Raw genomic sequence first — 14556 nt, forward strand, 5'->3', positions numbered from 1 at the left:
CCAAACATATTCAAAATAAATATATTACTCATAAAAATAAATGAATAAAAATAAATGATCTTATCATGTCTTTTATCAATAGCTTTTGGGGCTTTTCATAGAAGTCCACTTCCTTTCTCTGAGTAACTCATTTTCCCTGAACGGGACAAACTTGATTTGACAAATTTAGGAGGCAGGGTAAACCCTGGACAGGTCACCAGTGTGCTGCACTCGGACATTCATGCCCACGTTGTTTAACTAATATTGTTTTCTTTCAGATTATTAATCGAGGTTAACTGTATCATAAAACGGTGACATTGTGACAGTCCTGCCACCCGATAGGCCTCCGTTTATCTCTTTAATATATTCATTTATTCATTCATTCATTTAGCAGCTGTTTATCTACAGTACCGTGCAAAAGTCTTGAACCACCTCCTTTTGTTTCAAAGAAGCCAGACTTGTAATGTTTTTGAAGGTGATCTTTAGCAACGTTGTTTCCTTTCTTTCTATTTCCTGATATGCTCGTATAACGTAGAGAAAAGACGGGTGGCGCAAGACTTTTTCACAGTACCGCTTGGCGTTGTTATTGGTCACTCAATGGCCTTCATAATGTGTTGATGTAAATAACAACATCCGGCCTAAAGTCGTTGACTTCAAAATAAAACGAAGCCTCGAGAAGTTTTTTTTTTTTAAACTCTGCGTTTAGCTTTTAGTCTTGTCTGGTAAATCGAACTTACTACTACTACTACTACTACTACTATAATAATAATAATAATAATAATAATAATTATTATTATTATTATTATTATTGTTGTTGTTATTATTGTTATAGTTTCCAAAGATTTCAATATCTATTCAGCTTCTCAGGTTTTTCAATACACAAAATAAGCAAATATTTTCCTTCCAACAAAAATTAGCAAACGTTTATAAATATATATTTTCTATTCATCTGTAAGCTCATAGCTTGTAAACGTAAACCACCAATAAATAAACATACAAGAGTTTATTCTGAAAACTCAAACCGGAAGTTCAGTTGATGTTTAACCTGCGGCTAAGCTAATTCCACCTGGCTGCTTGCTCCAGCTGTTTTTGTGGTCCAATACAGCGTGTGTCACCGGTAATAAGTCTCCGTAAGAAGACGGTGGACGAAGAGCGAAGTTTGAAGAATTTTTATTGCTTCCTGGACAAAATGCAGCAGTTTGTTCTTCGGCTGTCTTGCGGGACCCATAGATGCTGCTGCTGACGGAATAACAGAAGAGCCAGCCGCCTTCTGACCCGCCTCAGGTCCGCCTGGAAGCGCTGCTCTCAGTGGCTCTGCGGCAGTGACACGGTTTCTCGTCTGGGCTTTTCAGCTGTATGTATCTCATCTCGCTAAAGGCCCGAGAGCCGCGGCTCTAGCTTGTCTCCTCTTCCTGTGTTTAGGAAGGGCCGTGAACCCTCAGCTGAGTGTGGTTCATAATATCTGTGATCTAAAGCATCAGAGCTCATATTTCAGATGAGACTCAGACTCCGGCATGCTCGTTCAACTCTCACACCAAACACCAAAGACTTGTTGATCTCATGAACTGTTACAGGTCCTGTACCAACATGAACGATTTTTTCTTTATTACTGCGCAATAAATCAAACGCCAGAGTCAAAGCTGAAGGGAATATCCTCAGATCTCTTGTTTTGTTTGACTCCAATAACTCCAAAGAGATCATTTCTTCCAGTTTTTCTTGAAAATAACTGAATCAGTTAAACAATGTGATGCATTATTTGAGTAACTTATTAATTAGTTAATAGTTGTGAGAGAATTACAGTAAAAGCTGTGTGCGTGTGCTTTAGATGATGCCTTCCTGGGGGGATGTAATGGACAAATCGAGCCGAGTGTGTCGACCCCAGCGGATTAGCGAATCGTCTAAGGTCAGTGTTATTATTGTTAAAAATTATCGCATGGTCTGTAAAGTAGCTTCAGGTTAATCGACTTATAGTTGTAGACAGTTGTATATCCAAAGTGCAGAGGATCTGGGGACTGTTTTCATCCCTCTGGTAAGTTGAGAAGTCAGCTCATTTCTAGCATGAGAGACAAAATCAGACAATGAAAATCTCAGCAGATCTCTCTCTACTGCTTGTACAGTAACACTGCGAGTGCCAAGAACTGAAGTTTGGCAGCAGTTGGTTTTATCTGGGGTGTGAATCAGGAGGAATGTGCAAAAGTAAGCCGGCAAAAAGAAGAAGAAAGGCAGCCTGGTTCTTTTCAACAAGGTTTCTGAGGAGGCTGCTGGGAGCGGGCACACAGCCGTTTGTAGTAAGGAGTTGTGGTCAGGGTGATGTTGTGCTGTGTTTGCAGGTTTTCCGCTGCGTGGATCATGCTGCTGAAGTGCTGCAGGGCCTCAACGAGCAGCGGCAGCACGGCCAGTTCTGCGATGTGGTCCTCGTGGCTGAAGACGAGCGCTTCCCCGCTCACCGAGCCCTGCTGGCGGTCTCCAGCCCGTATTTCAATGCTATGTTTACTTTGGGCATGAAGGAGGAGCACCAGCAGGAGGTATGCAGGCAACGCTGTGAAAAAAGCTGTCAGATGTTTCATTGATGCTTCAGGAAATTAGCTTATTTATGTACGTAAAATAATATATTAAAAAGTCAGATTAAAAACAATGTGGATCATTTGTGGGAGCCTTTGTTTCTATCTTAGTTGTACTGAAGTTGTAAATGGAATAGAGTACACGCATGTGTTCTTCCTATCTGCAGGTGGAGCTGGTCGGGATGTCCTTCGTGGGTCTGAAGGCGGTGGTGGACTTCCTGTACAGCGGCGAGCTGCCACTGGACGGAGGAAACATTGACTATGTGCTGGAAGCTGCTCACCTCCTGCAGGTAAGAAACCAGCGAGCTGTTAGGTTTAACGATGCAGGCCAAGCGGCAGCTTCTGGGGCTGATGAGGGAAAGGCCAGAAACTGCACTTCCTCTGGTGGCCACTTGGGGCTGACCCTAAAAGTGAGTCAATCTCAGTAGACTCCCATATTAAAAAAATACTTTACAGCCTGGTACAAAAATGGTTTTCATCTCCACGAGTAGTTTTCTCTTCATGAAAAATATACAGTAGGTGATTTTTTTTTTATAGCTCATCAGTTTAGATACTGTTAAGGCTTAAAGTTAGAGGGGTGACCTGTTTGACTGAACTTCTCCTTTTGGAGCATTTAAACTAAATTATCAGGAAAATAATATGTCTAAGAATTTCTGTTTGTAGTGTGAGAGGTTTAATCACCTGTTAAAATCACCTGTTTAACTGTTAAAAATCAATTGGTGGTGATAATTAATGTTACCTATAAAAACTCATGCATTGTTCAGGTATGGCGAGCGGTGGATTTCTGCTGCCAGTTCCTGGAGACAGAGGTGAGCGAGGACAACTACCTGTACCTGCAGCAGCTGGCGCTGCTCTACAGCCTGGAGCGACTCAGCGCCTTCGTCGACCGCTTCATCCTCAAACATTTCTCCATGCTCTCTTTCACCCCGGACTTCCTGCGCGACATTCCTTTCCACAAACTCAACTCCTACCTCTCCAGTGGCCAGGTGAGACGTTCTCACCACGGCTCAGCAGACGAGCTGAAATCAAAAGCACGGTTAGCATTCTGAGAGCCCCTTTCTTCATCGCCAGGTTCAGCACGACAGCGAGCAGGCGCTTCTCCAGGCCTCGCTGCAGTGGCTCAGCCAGACGCCCGAGCGGACCTCCCACGCCAGGCAGCTCCTCTCCCACATTCGGTTCCCTCTGATCCCGGTGGCAGACCTCATAAGCAGGGTGCTTCCAGATGTGCGAGCTCTGCTGCCCGAGGAGGCCGGCTGTGAGGCCCTGGTGGAGGAGGCGCTGGCGTACCACGCCAGGACCAGCGCTCAACCACTCCTGCAAACTGGACGCACCACAGTGAGGGGGGGAGTGGAGAGACTGCTGCTCATTGGAGGAGAGGTACAGAAGCTGATTTCATGATTTCACGTGAACATCATGTTGAACCTGCTTTAGATCTGATGTCTTCACACCTGACACTTACTGTGATATGATTTCAGTGTTAGTATTTTAATCTTGAGACTCGTGTCTCCACTGCTGTCTGAAAAGTGAAACCTGGAAGCTTCACAGCTAGACTTCTCTTGTTTTTTGAGGTTTCCGAGCGTGGGGAGGAGCTTAGCGCTAGCGTTTCCTGTCTGGACGCTGAAACAGGGAGCTGGAAGGTGGAGACTGAGCTGCCGGCCCAGCGGAGCCACCACTGCCTGGCAGTCCTGGGAGGTTTCATCTTCACCGCCGGCGGGAGCTCGTCCAGGGACAACGGTGGAGACGCTGCCTGTAACCTTCTGTACAGATATGACCCCCGCCACAACCAGTGGACCAGGGTAGAGTGTAGAAAAGTCCCCTCCCTCCAGCCGCTTTGATAGTCTGAGGTCGTTTAGCAGCCCAGACTCACGAACAGCGTGTTTTTGCAGGGTGCCCCGATGAACCAGCGGCGAGTGGACTTCTACCTGGGGACCGTGGGAGAGTACCTGATCGCTGTGGGAGGGAGGAATGATACCGGAGCTTTGTCGTCAGTGGAGGTCTACTGCCCTGCTGAGGACTGCTGGTCCTACGTGGCAGGACTGCCCAGGTTACTGCTGACTCCGCCTCTTTGATTGAGGAATATCTCTGATAGCTGAGCTGTGAGGACTGCGTTTACACTCCACACATGTAAAAAACTGTTTGTGTTTTGCAGGCTTACTTACGGTCACGCTGGTACAGTCCACCGTGGCGTCGTCTACATCTCGGGCGGTCACAACTATCAGATCGGCCCATACCGCCGGGACGTCCTGAGCTACAATCCGTTGCGGGATGGCGATGTGTGGGTGGAACGCCAACCCATGTCTCTGGCCCGGGGCTGGCACTGCATGGCCTCCCTCGACAACCTAATCTATGCCATCGGAGGCAGCGACGACCACGAGGACACCTCGGAACGCTTCGACATCCTGCAGGTGGAGTCCTACGACCCACGCAGCGACCAGTGGACCAAGATTGCGCCGCTGCTGCTGCCCAACAGCGAGGCGGGGCTCGCTGTGTGGGCAGGTAGGATCTATGTTCTCGGGGGCTTCAGCTGGGAGAGCATGGCGTTCTCCAGAGCCACACAGGTATACGACCTAGATAAGGGGGCGTGGTCCAGAGGGCCCGACCTGCCCAAATGCATAGCAGGGGCTTCGGCATGCGTGTGCACCGTGAAGCCTCCGCCGCTGTCAGCCTCGCCACAGAAGAAGATGGAGCCTGGGGTGAATGGAAGTTTAGAGCCTTCGTAACAGCAGGGATGGACTTCACATGCACTTGAGCAGATCAAGACTTTAAGTCTCCTACACGACTCTCATCTTCACCCAGAGGACAAAGTCAGAGCTGTAAGGAGGAAATCTTTCTGAAGCACACTGGTTAGATAAATGTTGACAGAAAACTGCGTCATGTGACCGACAGTCTGTCCTGAATTTATATACATTTGTCTTCAGCACTGGACAGTTTGTCTGGCTTTGTAAAGTCATGAATCGAGGGCTTGCAGCAGCTCAGAAACCAGATGGAGGAGCCATTATTCTGTACTACGACTGACACGGTGACCAGCGGATCCGCGACTCTCCAGTCTGTTTACAGTGCAGGCAGGCCACAGAGTCAAGCTCAGCCACAATCCCAGCAGATCAGCTGCTCTCAGTGGCAGCCAACACCTCCTCATGGCGCAGCTGATGCTTTTATTCACATGTAATAGATCTCTGAGTATGGATGCCGCTTTGCAACCCTCCTCCTTTTCTTGCTGCATCTGACTTAATCAGTGTTGTATCTGTCGCTGCCACTGACTGTCTCATAACTGCATAGCTGTTTGGTGCTCTGTAGTTTCACTGAAATGTGGACTTTAAATAATGCGAGTGCAGCGTGTGGAACAAGACGTCAGTCGTCTGTTAATGAGCCTGATTTGTTGACATTTAAGCTGTCGACTACTAAAACAGATAAAACTGGTAATGCACGGTTAAGGTTCTCTAGAAGTTGTGTATTTGGGAAGAATCACAGATTTGATTTTCCTGTAATGGAACAAATACAGGAAACAGAACGAGCTGCAGACGGCTCATTTAAAAGAGGTTTTTTTTTTGTTCTTGCTTTTAGGATTAAACGTGAATGATTTATAAAAGATGTCATCTCTGCCTTTGAAGCAAAAGCTGCATTCATTACTACTGCATTTTTCAGAAGTATTCGTTTGTGCATTTGTACATTTTTTCTTTAATTAAAAAAAACATTAAAAAAGCAAAGCGAGCTTATCATTGGCTCTTATCATTCTAAGCATTTCATCGTTATTAGTAAACAGGTCACTGATGGATGCTCCAGCGTTGGTCGTTGTGGCGTCTTCTCTCTCAGGTGAAGGGGTAGTACGGGTGAGACTTGATTCTGAGAGACAAAAGAGCAATCATTGGTTTGATGCTGGAGAATGCAGCTACAGCAGGAGGGTGGTTGACTTACTCTTCAATTGCACAGGCCTTCCACCCTCGGTTCAGTCCCTTCAGAGCACTCATGTCTTCTTCAGTCAGACTGAAGTCAAAGATCTGCAGGGAAACCGACAACGAGGCTCTAAATATACTTACACTATACTCCTGAACTAAAACTATACAGTTGCTGAGGCGCTGTCGACTGAAATTGAACTGGGGCCTTTTGTGTAATAACAATTTGTACCACACAATGGTGCAACGAGTCAACCAGAGGGCCTGCCCCCTAGTGGTTGTTAAAAAGAATGCAGGTTTAATACGCCCACCGAGAAAATCGTGGTAAGCATCTTTGTCTCATCAGAGCGACAATGGTTTCTTACCTTTGTGTTTTCAAGGATGTGGTGAGGCTTTTCACTCTTGGGGATGACTGCAACACCCTGCTGCACGTGGTACCTCAGCAGGACCTGAGAAAAGTTCACTGTTACTAACTAATGAGTGCACACACACACACACACACACACACACTTTATCAACCTGACCTGTGCAGGACTGTGTTTGTGCTTCTTGGCGATATCAGCAATGACTGGGTCCTCCAGCAGCTTATATGGATCTGTGTCTTCTCTTAACCTGTGACAGGGAAGGATTTATGAAGACGGGTTAAGAGATGAACAAGGCCTCTGTTGGATGTAGCTATTAGCTACTGTTAGCTGCATATATCTAAAAGATGCAGACCACAAAGAGACATAAAGTTAGCTCTACCAAATGGAAAGAGACAAACTAATATGGGGACACAAAAGAACCACTGAGATAAAATATAGCTGCAACCTAAGAGGACCACACCATTATAAATAGTGCATGTGTTTATGTTTGTGCCATGAAAACCATCCTAAATATCAGGATATATTTACATCTATTTTTCAATTTTTCCCTACCCCAATAGTCGAATTCCATAAAATAGTTTGCACTTCATCAAAATGAGATCCAGAGTCTGCACAGCAAGTTTGTTATGACTTTTACTTCCTATGAGTCAGTTTACTGGCCGAACTTTTAAAAATATTCAAAAAACATCTCTTTTTTTTATCTTCTCAGCCTTGGAGATATGTTATATATCTGTATATATAATAAAGGTTTCAAACATTTAAAGAACAAAAAGTTCTCCGTGTCTGTTTTTCTGATTTGGTTGTCGGTGTGGATCATGAGGCAAGACCTCGTACAGTTCTGAGGGTCTCCCAGGTGAACCGAAGGGGCTGTAGGCTGTCAAGGCAATGTTCTTGGATTTGCAGAACTCTATCATATCTGTCTGGATCAGGTAAGGATGTAGCTCCACCTGTGGACGACATGTAAACGTACAACAGTCGAGTCGAGACTCTAAAATGTTTCAGTAGCTCACAATTTCTCACTTTACAGAAAACACATGTGACATTATCACAAGAAAAAGAACATGACACTGGAAGAATCTGCACAATCATAATAATTCAGCTCCTGACTGATTCACCAATGCAGGAAAACAAAGTCCAACTTTGAGCAACTAAATTGAAAAAAAAATGTTTACTAGTCCTTATTAACACGGCTTTCCAAAACTCCACACTGTCATAAGAAGTCTGACAACTTGGTTCAGGGCTGATAGTGACTGACTTAAACAGAACTGATTTCTGGAGAAACTGCAGTGGGATTGTTGCTGCTGCTGGACCTAGCCTGTTATTTGGTGGTTGGATAGGTCAGCTACAAAAGCTAATGGTGTTAGCAGCTGATACTGTTAAAAGGCTTTAAAGAGTGAAATAAACGTTTTTAGGCATCTTAGAGCTGATCAAATTGAATAACCCACTGATGACTTTTTTTTCTTTTTTCGAAAATTCCACAAAACCTGAAGCACTTTTGTCTTCCATTAATAAAGTGGACAACCCTCCACTTTATTAATGGAAGTCCCTCAAGTCCCTCCGGTCACTGTCAGGAGGGACAGACTGTCTGAGAGGACAAGGCAGAAATTTCAATGCACCATATCTCCTTAACTTTAAATTGCTTCCATCTGTGTCATTAAAAAAGCAGTTAAAGTTACCACTATGACTACATTCTATATACAGCTAGCTGAAAAAATAAGAGATGTTAAATCATTTATTACCCCCAAATTCTAGGAAAGTGTGTTACAGCAGTGATGCAAAATACAAAAAATGAAGAGCTCTGATTTAAAATAAATGCAGGGATTGTGATGTGAGGAGGCAAACAGCACTAATGAATTTCCCCAGCAGCAGTGTGCTAACACTGCAATGATCTGAACTTGTTCCTCACACACAAAGGACCAAGGCTATGTTGGTCTGGATAGGCTGAAAATGAAAGGAAATCCAAAACCACCAATCAGAGTGATCAATTTCAAATCAGCTATCAGTTAAGCAGCTGTTACACTTACCAATTAATAGCTGGCTCAAACAGACTGACAATAAATGGAAATGGTACTCATAAAATGTCTTACACAACCACGTGTGTGTGTGTGTAAATATTTAGACATCTTTGTGAGGACAGAAAATTGGCTACTAAACTTGTGGGGACCAGCACTTTGGTCCCCACAAGTTTAGGCATTGATTTTTGATGGTTAGGGTAAGTGGCTAGAGAAAGCATAATGTCAATGAGATGTCCTCACTAAGATAATGAGTGTGCCAAAGCTGTAGAAGCACACATTGTGCAATCAAGCCTCGTGTTTCAGACCTTAAAGCTGTGTTTCTGTGATGAACGGTCTGAGGCTAGTTAGGTGCAAAAGCTTTGGAAAAGTTTTTTTATGTATAACATATAATGGGATTGATTGTAACCGTAGAAACAAACCTCTGGGAACATGTTACTTCTTTGTACAAACACCAGTTAATTACAAAATGAACTAGGAGATGTTGTAGAGCTCCGGTGGCGAATGGATGGATGGATGGATGTTGTAGAGCTCGTGGAAATGAGCCTTCACAGCTTCAGCGAATGTAAATGGACGCATCTGCAGTACCTGATTGACCGCAGGGGGAACCCTGCACAGAGCGAGGAGTCTCTCCAGCTGCAGGATGCTGAAGTTGGACACACCGATGCTCTTTACTTTCCCCGAGGCTTGCAGTGCTTCCATCCCCTGCAAACACAAGACAACTTTTTACAATTTAGTTTGCCTGAAAAAAAAAAAATCTGCTTTTAATATCAGTTAAATGACAGATAAAAATGTAAAAGATTCTATAAGAATTTAGTTAAATGATGCATGGAGCTGTATTTATATGATTCACAGTTCACATCTGGGTCATAAGTATTTACTTTGACCATTTTATTATCATTTATGGTTCATTTATCTGTCATTAACATTTACTCATATGATTATTCAGTGCTGTTATTCAAACAAGCATACAGACTGTATCTTCTTACCCTCCACACATCTACGTAGTCTACGTCAGAGGTCACTATCTTTCCATCCTTCCTTGGGAAAAGCTCATCACCCATTTTCTGCAGTGAAATTAAAAGTCCATCAGACAGATGGCACATCTTTCCCCACAGTGCACCCTCTTTCAGTTCTAAGGCTTTCATTCCTTTTTTTGAGCAGTGTATTTTTTTAAATACAACCTGACATGAACAACAACTCCTGACACATTACACCGTGTCGATTTAACAAAACCTAAGCCAGGATGCAGAAGCAGTATATGAAAAACTGCATCCAACGTTTCAGAAGCTCGTTCAGCTGTTTTTAGCAGCAATGACCTTCCCAGATTGATGGGTAGTTCCATGGTTGACTCCTGAAGGTCAACTATTCCAGAAGATGAACTTATTCTTAAGTCAAAGCCAAATGAAGAATGACAGAATAAAGGACAGTGAAACTGTCAGAATTTTAAATCTCTGCTCAACCTTTAGGCCAACAGGGAAATGCACAAGATAAAGATCCAGGTAGTCCAGTTGGAGATCACTTAGGGACTTATTGAGGCACACAGGGATGTCTTCTGGGGCATGATGGGTACACCACAGCTAGAAAAGTTAAAGCACAGCGAGATCAACATTAACATACAGCAGCGTGATGCATAAATCTGGGTACTTTGAAATAATAATTCAATTCATTTTTACAGACAAAGAAAACCCCAACAATCATATGACCCCCTATGAGCAAGTGCTTTGGCAAAAGTGGAAAGAAAAACTCCCTTTTAACAGGAAGAAACCTCAAGCACAGCCAGGCTCAGGGAGGGGCGGGGCCATCTGCCGCAACTGGTTGGGGATAGAGGGGAGGAAGATGGGACAAAAGACATGCTGTGGAAGAGAGCCGGAGATTAATAATAACTAATGAAATATCAACTCAATGTGGGTCCAAAAAAAAGGTGACTGAAGAAGAAACACCCAGTGCATCATGGGAATCCCCTAGCAGTCCACACCTATTGCAGCATAACTAAGGGAGGATTCAGGGTCACCTGGTCCAGCCCTAACTATATGCTTTAGCACAAAGGAAAGTTTGAAGTCTAATCTTAAAAGTAGAGATAGTGTCTGTCTCCTGAATCCAAACTGGAAGCTGGTTCCACAGAAGAGGGGCCTGAAAACTGAAGGCTCTGCCTCCCATTCTACTTTTAAATACTCTAGGAACAACAAGTAGGCCTGCAGTGTGAGAGCGAAGTGCTCTAATAGGGTGATATGGTACTACAAGGTCATTAAGATAAGATGGGGCCTGATTATTTAAGACCTTGTATGTGAGGAGCAGGATTTTGAATTCTGGATTTAACAGGAAGCCAATGAAGGGAAGCCAAAACAGGAGAAATCTGCTCTCTCCTTCTAGTCCCTGTCAGGACTCTTGCTGCAGCATTTTGGATTAACTGAAGGCTTTTCAGGGAGTTTTTAGGACTTCATAATAATAATGAATTACAGTCGTCCAGCCTGGAAGTAATAAATGCATGAACTAGTTTTTCAGCGTCACTCTGAGACAGGATATTTCTAACTTTAGAGATGTTGCACAAATGGAAGAAAGCAGTCTTACATATTTGTTTAATATGTGCATTGAAGGACATTTCTGGTCAATCTAACAGACAAAAAGGAAAAGAAAAAGATTGGAAAGGACAAATAAGAAGTTCGGACTCTTCCTCCTCATGCTGTCCCACCTCTAACACCAACTTCTTTCCCACCTTGCTGACAATAAACATATCCTCACGTCGGATGATGCCCTGCTGCATCTTGGAGCGCAGAGCCTTTCCAATGTCCACCTCGTTTTGATAACTGTAGGCAGTATCTATGTGGCGGTATCCAGCCGCGATGCCAGTCTCTACTGCGCCCTGGATCGAGGTCGGGGACAGATGAGAGGACTGCAACAAGCAGGACAGTAGAGTTAGTGTCTGCTAACCTTACTCTTGGTTCCTGGGCACATTTACATCAATGTAGAAAGAATTTATGTGAGATAGATAATACAACAGATAATACAAAGTTGAGAGGGTCAAAATAACATCACAGATGTGCATGAAGTCAAGCAGCACCATTGGTGACAGTCATGCCAATGTCTGATAGGCCTCTTCTCAGCAGGTCACTAAACTGAGCTTCTCTACTGTGCTTTTATGGGCATTTTTCATTGATTATCTCACACATGATAGAGCATGCTAAGCGCTACACACAAACCAAGAAGATTTGGCTTCCGTTTTGGTTTGGACTACTTTATTAGTTACTTAGCACCAACTGTCTCTACCCGTGCATTGCACCCCTGCTGTTTATCAGCTTGCTAACTAAGCATGTTAACATTAGCTGATAACGTCTTGTTAAGCTTCTTGTTAAGATACTAACTGCAGCAGTGAAAACATCAACATTTAGACTTCAAAATGCCAAAGACCAATGGGTGACCTCACGCCACTGTGTGTCAGATACAGCAGGATGGAGGATCTGGATTGCTGCTTGATAGCAAAGTGGTGTGCAAATGTACATCAGTTGCTGATAACCATAGTTAATGGTTTAAGTGGCAAATCATATCATATAAGAATCATCAGTTTGCTTTGTAGAAATGTGTGTGTTGAGCCACTTGATGATGGCTGAGCTTGGTGTTTGCCTGATCTAAGGCTTTTTTGGATATGTGTTAAATCACATGTAAGGGAAAACTTTGATCCAGTTACTGGCTTCATATGTAATTATAAAGTTTGAATATTAATTTCGACCTCTAAAGTTTTGAAACCACTGTTTGGATGCATGTGTCTTATTATTAAACTTGACTCTGCCACCTGAAAGAGTGATCAGTGTCTGCCAATCACAATCAAGTCCTTCTAATCACCTCCCTTCACAAATATCAGTAAGTATGCCTTTAAATGCATGTATTAGAAAGCATTGGTAAACATATAGTAACTCTTAACAATACGTGAGAAAACAGTAACACTGAGCAACTTCTCAAAGTTAAATGCAGATAAAGAAATGGGGCTACCTTCCATGTCCCAAGACCCAGCAGTGGCATTCGAGAGCCGTCATTCAGCTCAACGTTCCTGGCCACCTGTGTGTCCTCCACAGAGTACATTTTCCCACCGTAAGAGAAAAACAACAAAAAAAGCCACTCAGTTCACAACCGTGCACTGTCACGGCTTTCTTCTTCCTCTTTCCCCCTCAGAGTGCTTCTGCTGAGTCAGTGTCCTTCCTTTTTCTTTGCTGATTTTACTTTAGCTCATGTTTCTGACCTTCACTCACTTGGTTTTCTTCTCTTCCACGCACTCATTTCCTTTTCTTTCTGTGCTATCAGTCCACAAGTTAATTATTGGACAACATGCAGAGAACTTCACTAGCATGAAGTATTTATCTGTAAATAGTAAGTGAGGAGGAACGTGTTGCAAAGGTCACTTCTCCCATCGTGATAGCAATACAAACACGCATGCACACACATGCACACACGCATGCACACACATGCACCTTGCCTTAGTTGCACTAAAAAAAATCCATTGTAATGTTCCCACTTCCACATTAGATGGCGATCTTGTATCACCGGTTTGTGCAGCTACATTTTTTAAAATGAAAATTATATATATTTTACATTTCTTAAGTCATTTATTGTAAGTTCAGATTTTAATGTCATTTTGTATTTAATACAATTTGTCATCGTATTAATTCCTCGTGTCTGTGCTCGTTTCTTAGTGGTTCTCTTATTTTAAAATTACTTGTTGTTTTTTTTTTACATTTATATTTTCACTTTTGGATTAAACTGATTTTATGACACCAACTTCATGTTTTAATGTAACTTTTGTTTTAATTTCATGATGTAATTTTTGTCTAATTACATTTGCTGTACCTGATATTTCAAACCCCAGGTTTCAATCCTGTTTCTAATCCACCTCATAAAAGTTGTTATTGGAAGAGTGGTCAACATTTTCAGAAACTGATATCTGAGCCTGTATGCTAAAGAGCCTATAGTAGTTACGTTTACTCAGAATTTTAACACCTGACAGGTTTTTGTTGTTTTTGGTGGTGTTCAAGTAAATCAAACAAGTAGGTTCTGTTTTAAAGAGGCTCAAATGTTTGCTTGTTTCAATATGATGAAAACATCTGCTGTGCTTTTTGTTTTTACATGACTGCACTCCACATGGTTTCAGTTTGCTTTTTATGTTTTTCCTATTCAAAAACCAAAACCAAGCAATGCACCCAAGCTCTCGTTTGGCATGCAATTCTAATTTCTAATTGCTTTTTGGTTTAGTCTAACCCGATAAGCACAAAAAAAGGAATTCTTTTTAAACGCATGTTCTCATATGGGGACGATGGGTTTATTTTATGGCGTAAAGCAATAAAATCACCACAGTTTATGTATAAAACACTTTATCGAGCAGAATGAAGTTTAATGTGTAGATAAGCCAAAATATAAAAACTCTGTGTTTTACACTAAGGTGTTACATCTTACAAGCATCAACAATAATTATTATATGTGATATCATTTACTTACAAACAGCAATTATGAGGTAGCAATTATAAGTTACTGTGCTATATTTTTTATTGTAATAATATTATAATAACCACACGATAATACAGTTAAAGGCATGTAGGGTCAGGCATGTAAGTATGAGCAATTTCTTTATAGCATCTCAGTGTAAGTTTTATTGTCCAAAGGGAAGCATCAAAATATGCGAATAGCTCACTCTGCAGTGGCAAGTTATGGACACATTTTTGTTCAAGGGCTCAGACAAAGACAAGGGACCTCGGTTTAAAAT

General features: G+C 42.6%; 2 protein-coding genes across 2 annotated transcripts; one reads left to right on the plus strand and one right to left on the minus strand.

The window, feature by feature from the left end:
• The first annotated feature begins 993 nt into the window (after nt 1–993).
• Nucleotides 994–6244, plus strand: klhl36 (kelch-like family member 36). Its single transcript, XM_084936548.1, has 10 exons — nt 994–1333; nt 1805–1882; nt 2310–2504; nt 2708–2830; nt 3305–3526; nt 3612–3917; nt 4109–4336; nt 4427–4584; nt 4690–5233; nt 5512–6244. Exons 2-10 carry the CDS (start codon nt 1805–1807, stop codon nt 5704–5706), a joined length of 2049 nt encoding a protein of 682 aa, XP_084792674.1. The 5' UTR covers nt 994–1333; the 3' UTR covers nt 5707–6244.
• A 19-nt stretch (nt 6245–6263) lies between these two features.
• LOC146384568 (aldo-keto reductase family 1 member B1) lies at nt 6264–13195 on the minus strand. Its single transcript, XM_084936547.1, has 10 exons — nt 12795–13195; nt 11524–11700; nt 10271–10387; nt 9797–9874; nt 9396–9512; nt 7630–7742; nt 6955–7042; nt 6796–6879; nt 6453–6535; nt 6264–6380 (listed from the first exon to the last, which is right to left on the minus strand). The coding sequence occupies exons 1-10, from the start codon at nt 12882–12884 to the stop codon at nt 6347–6349; spliced, it is 981 nt and encodes a 326-aa protein (XP_084792673.1). The 5' UTR covers nt 12885–13195; the 3' UTR covers nt 6264–6346.
• Nucleotides 13196–14556: the final 1361 nt, after the last annotated feature.

This window comes from Perissodus microlepis, chromosome 7, assembly GCF_051167445.1.
Source record: "Perissodus microlepis isolate ML-2025 ecotype Zambia chromosome 7, ASM5116744v1, whole genome shotgun sequence".
NCBI lineage: Eukaryota > Metazoa > Chordata > Actinopteri > Cichliformes > Cichlidae > Perissodus > Perissodus microlepis.

Coding starts and splice junctions, on each gene's coding strand:
- LOC146384568 (XM_084936547.1), bottom strand. CDS start 12,884: ATGTACTCTGTGGAGGACACACAGGTGGCCAGGAACGTTGAGCTGAAT. Junction 7,743..9,395: donor TTCCCCCTGCGGTCAATCAG/GTACTGCAGATG, acceptor TGTCGTCCACAG/GTGGAGCTACATCCTTACCT. Junction 7,043..7,629: donor CCTGGGAGACCCTCAGAACT/GTACGAGGTCTT, acceptor TCCCTGTCACAG/GTTAAGAGAAGACACAGATC.
- klhl36 (XM_084936548.1), top strand. CDS start 1,805: ATGATGCCTTCCTGGGGGGATGTAATGGACAAATCGAGCCGAGTGTGT. Junction 1,883..2,309: donor GGATTAGCGAATCGTCTAAG/GTCAGTGTTATT, acceptor CTGTGTTTGCAG/GTTTTCCGCTGCGTGGATCA. Junction 2,831..3,304: donor AAGCTGCTCACCTCCTGCAG/GTAAGAAACCAG, acceptor TGCATTGTTCAG/GTATGGCGAGCGGTGGATTT.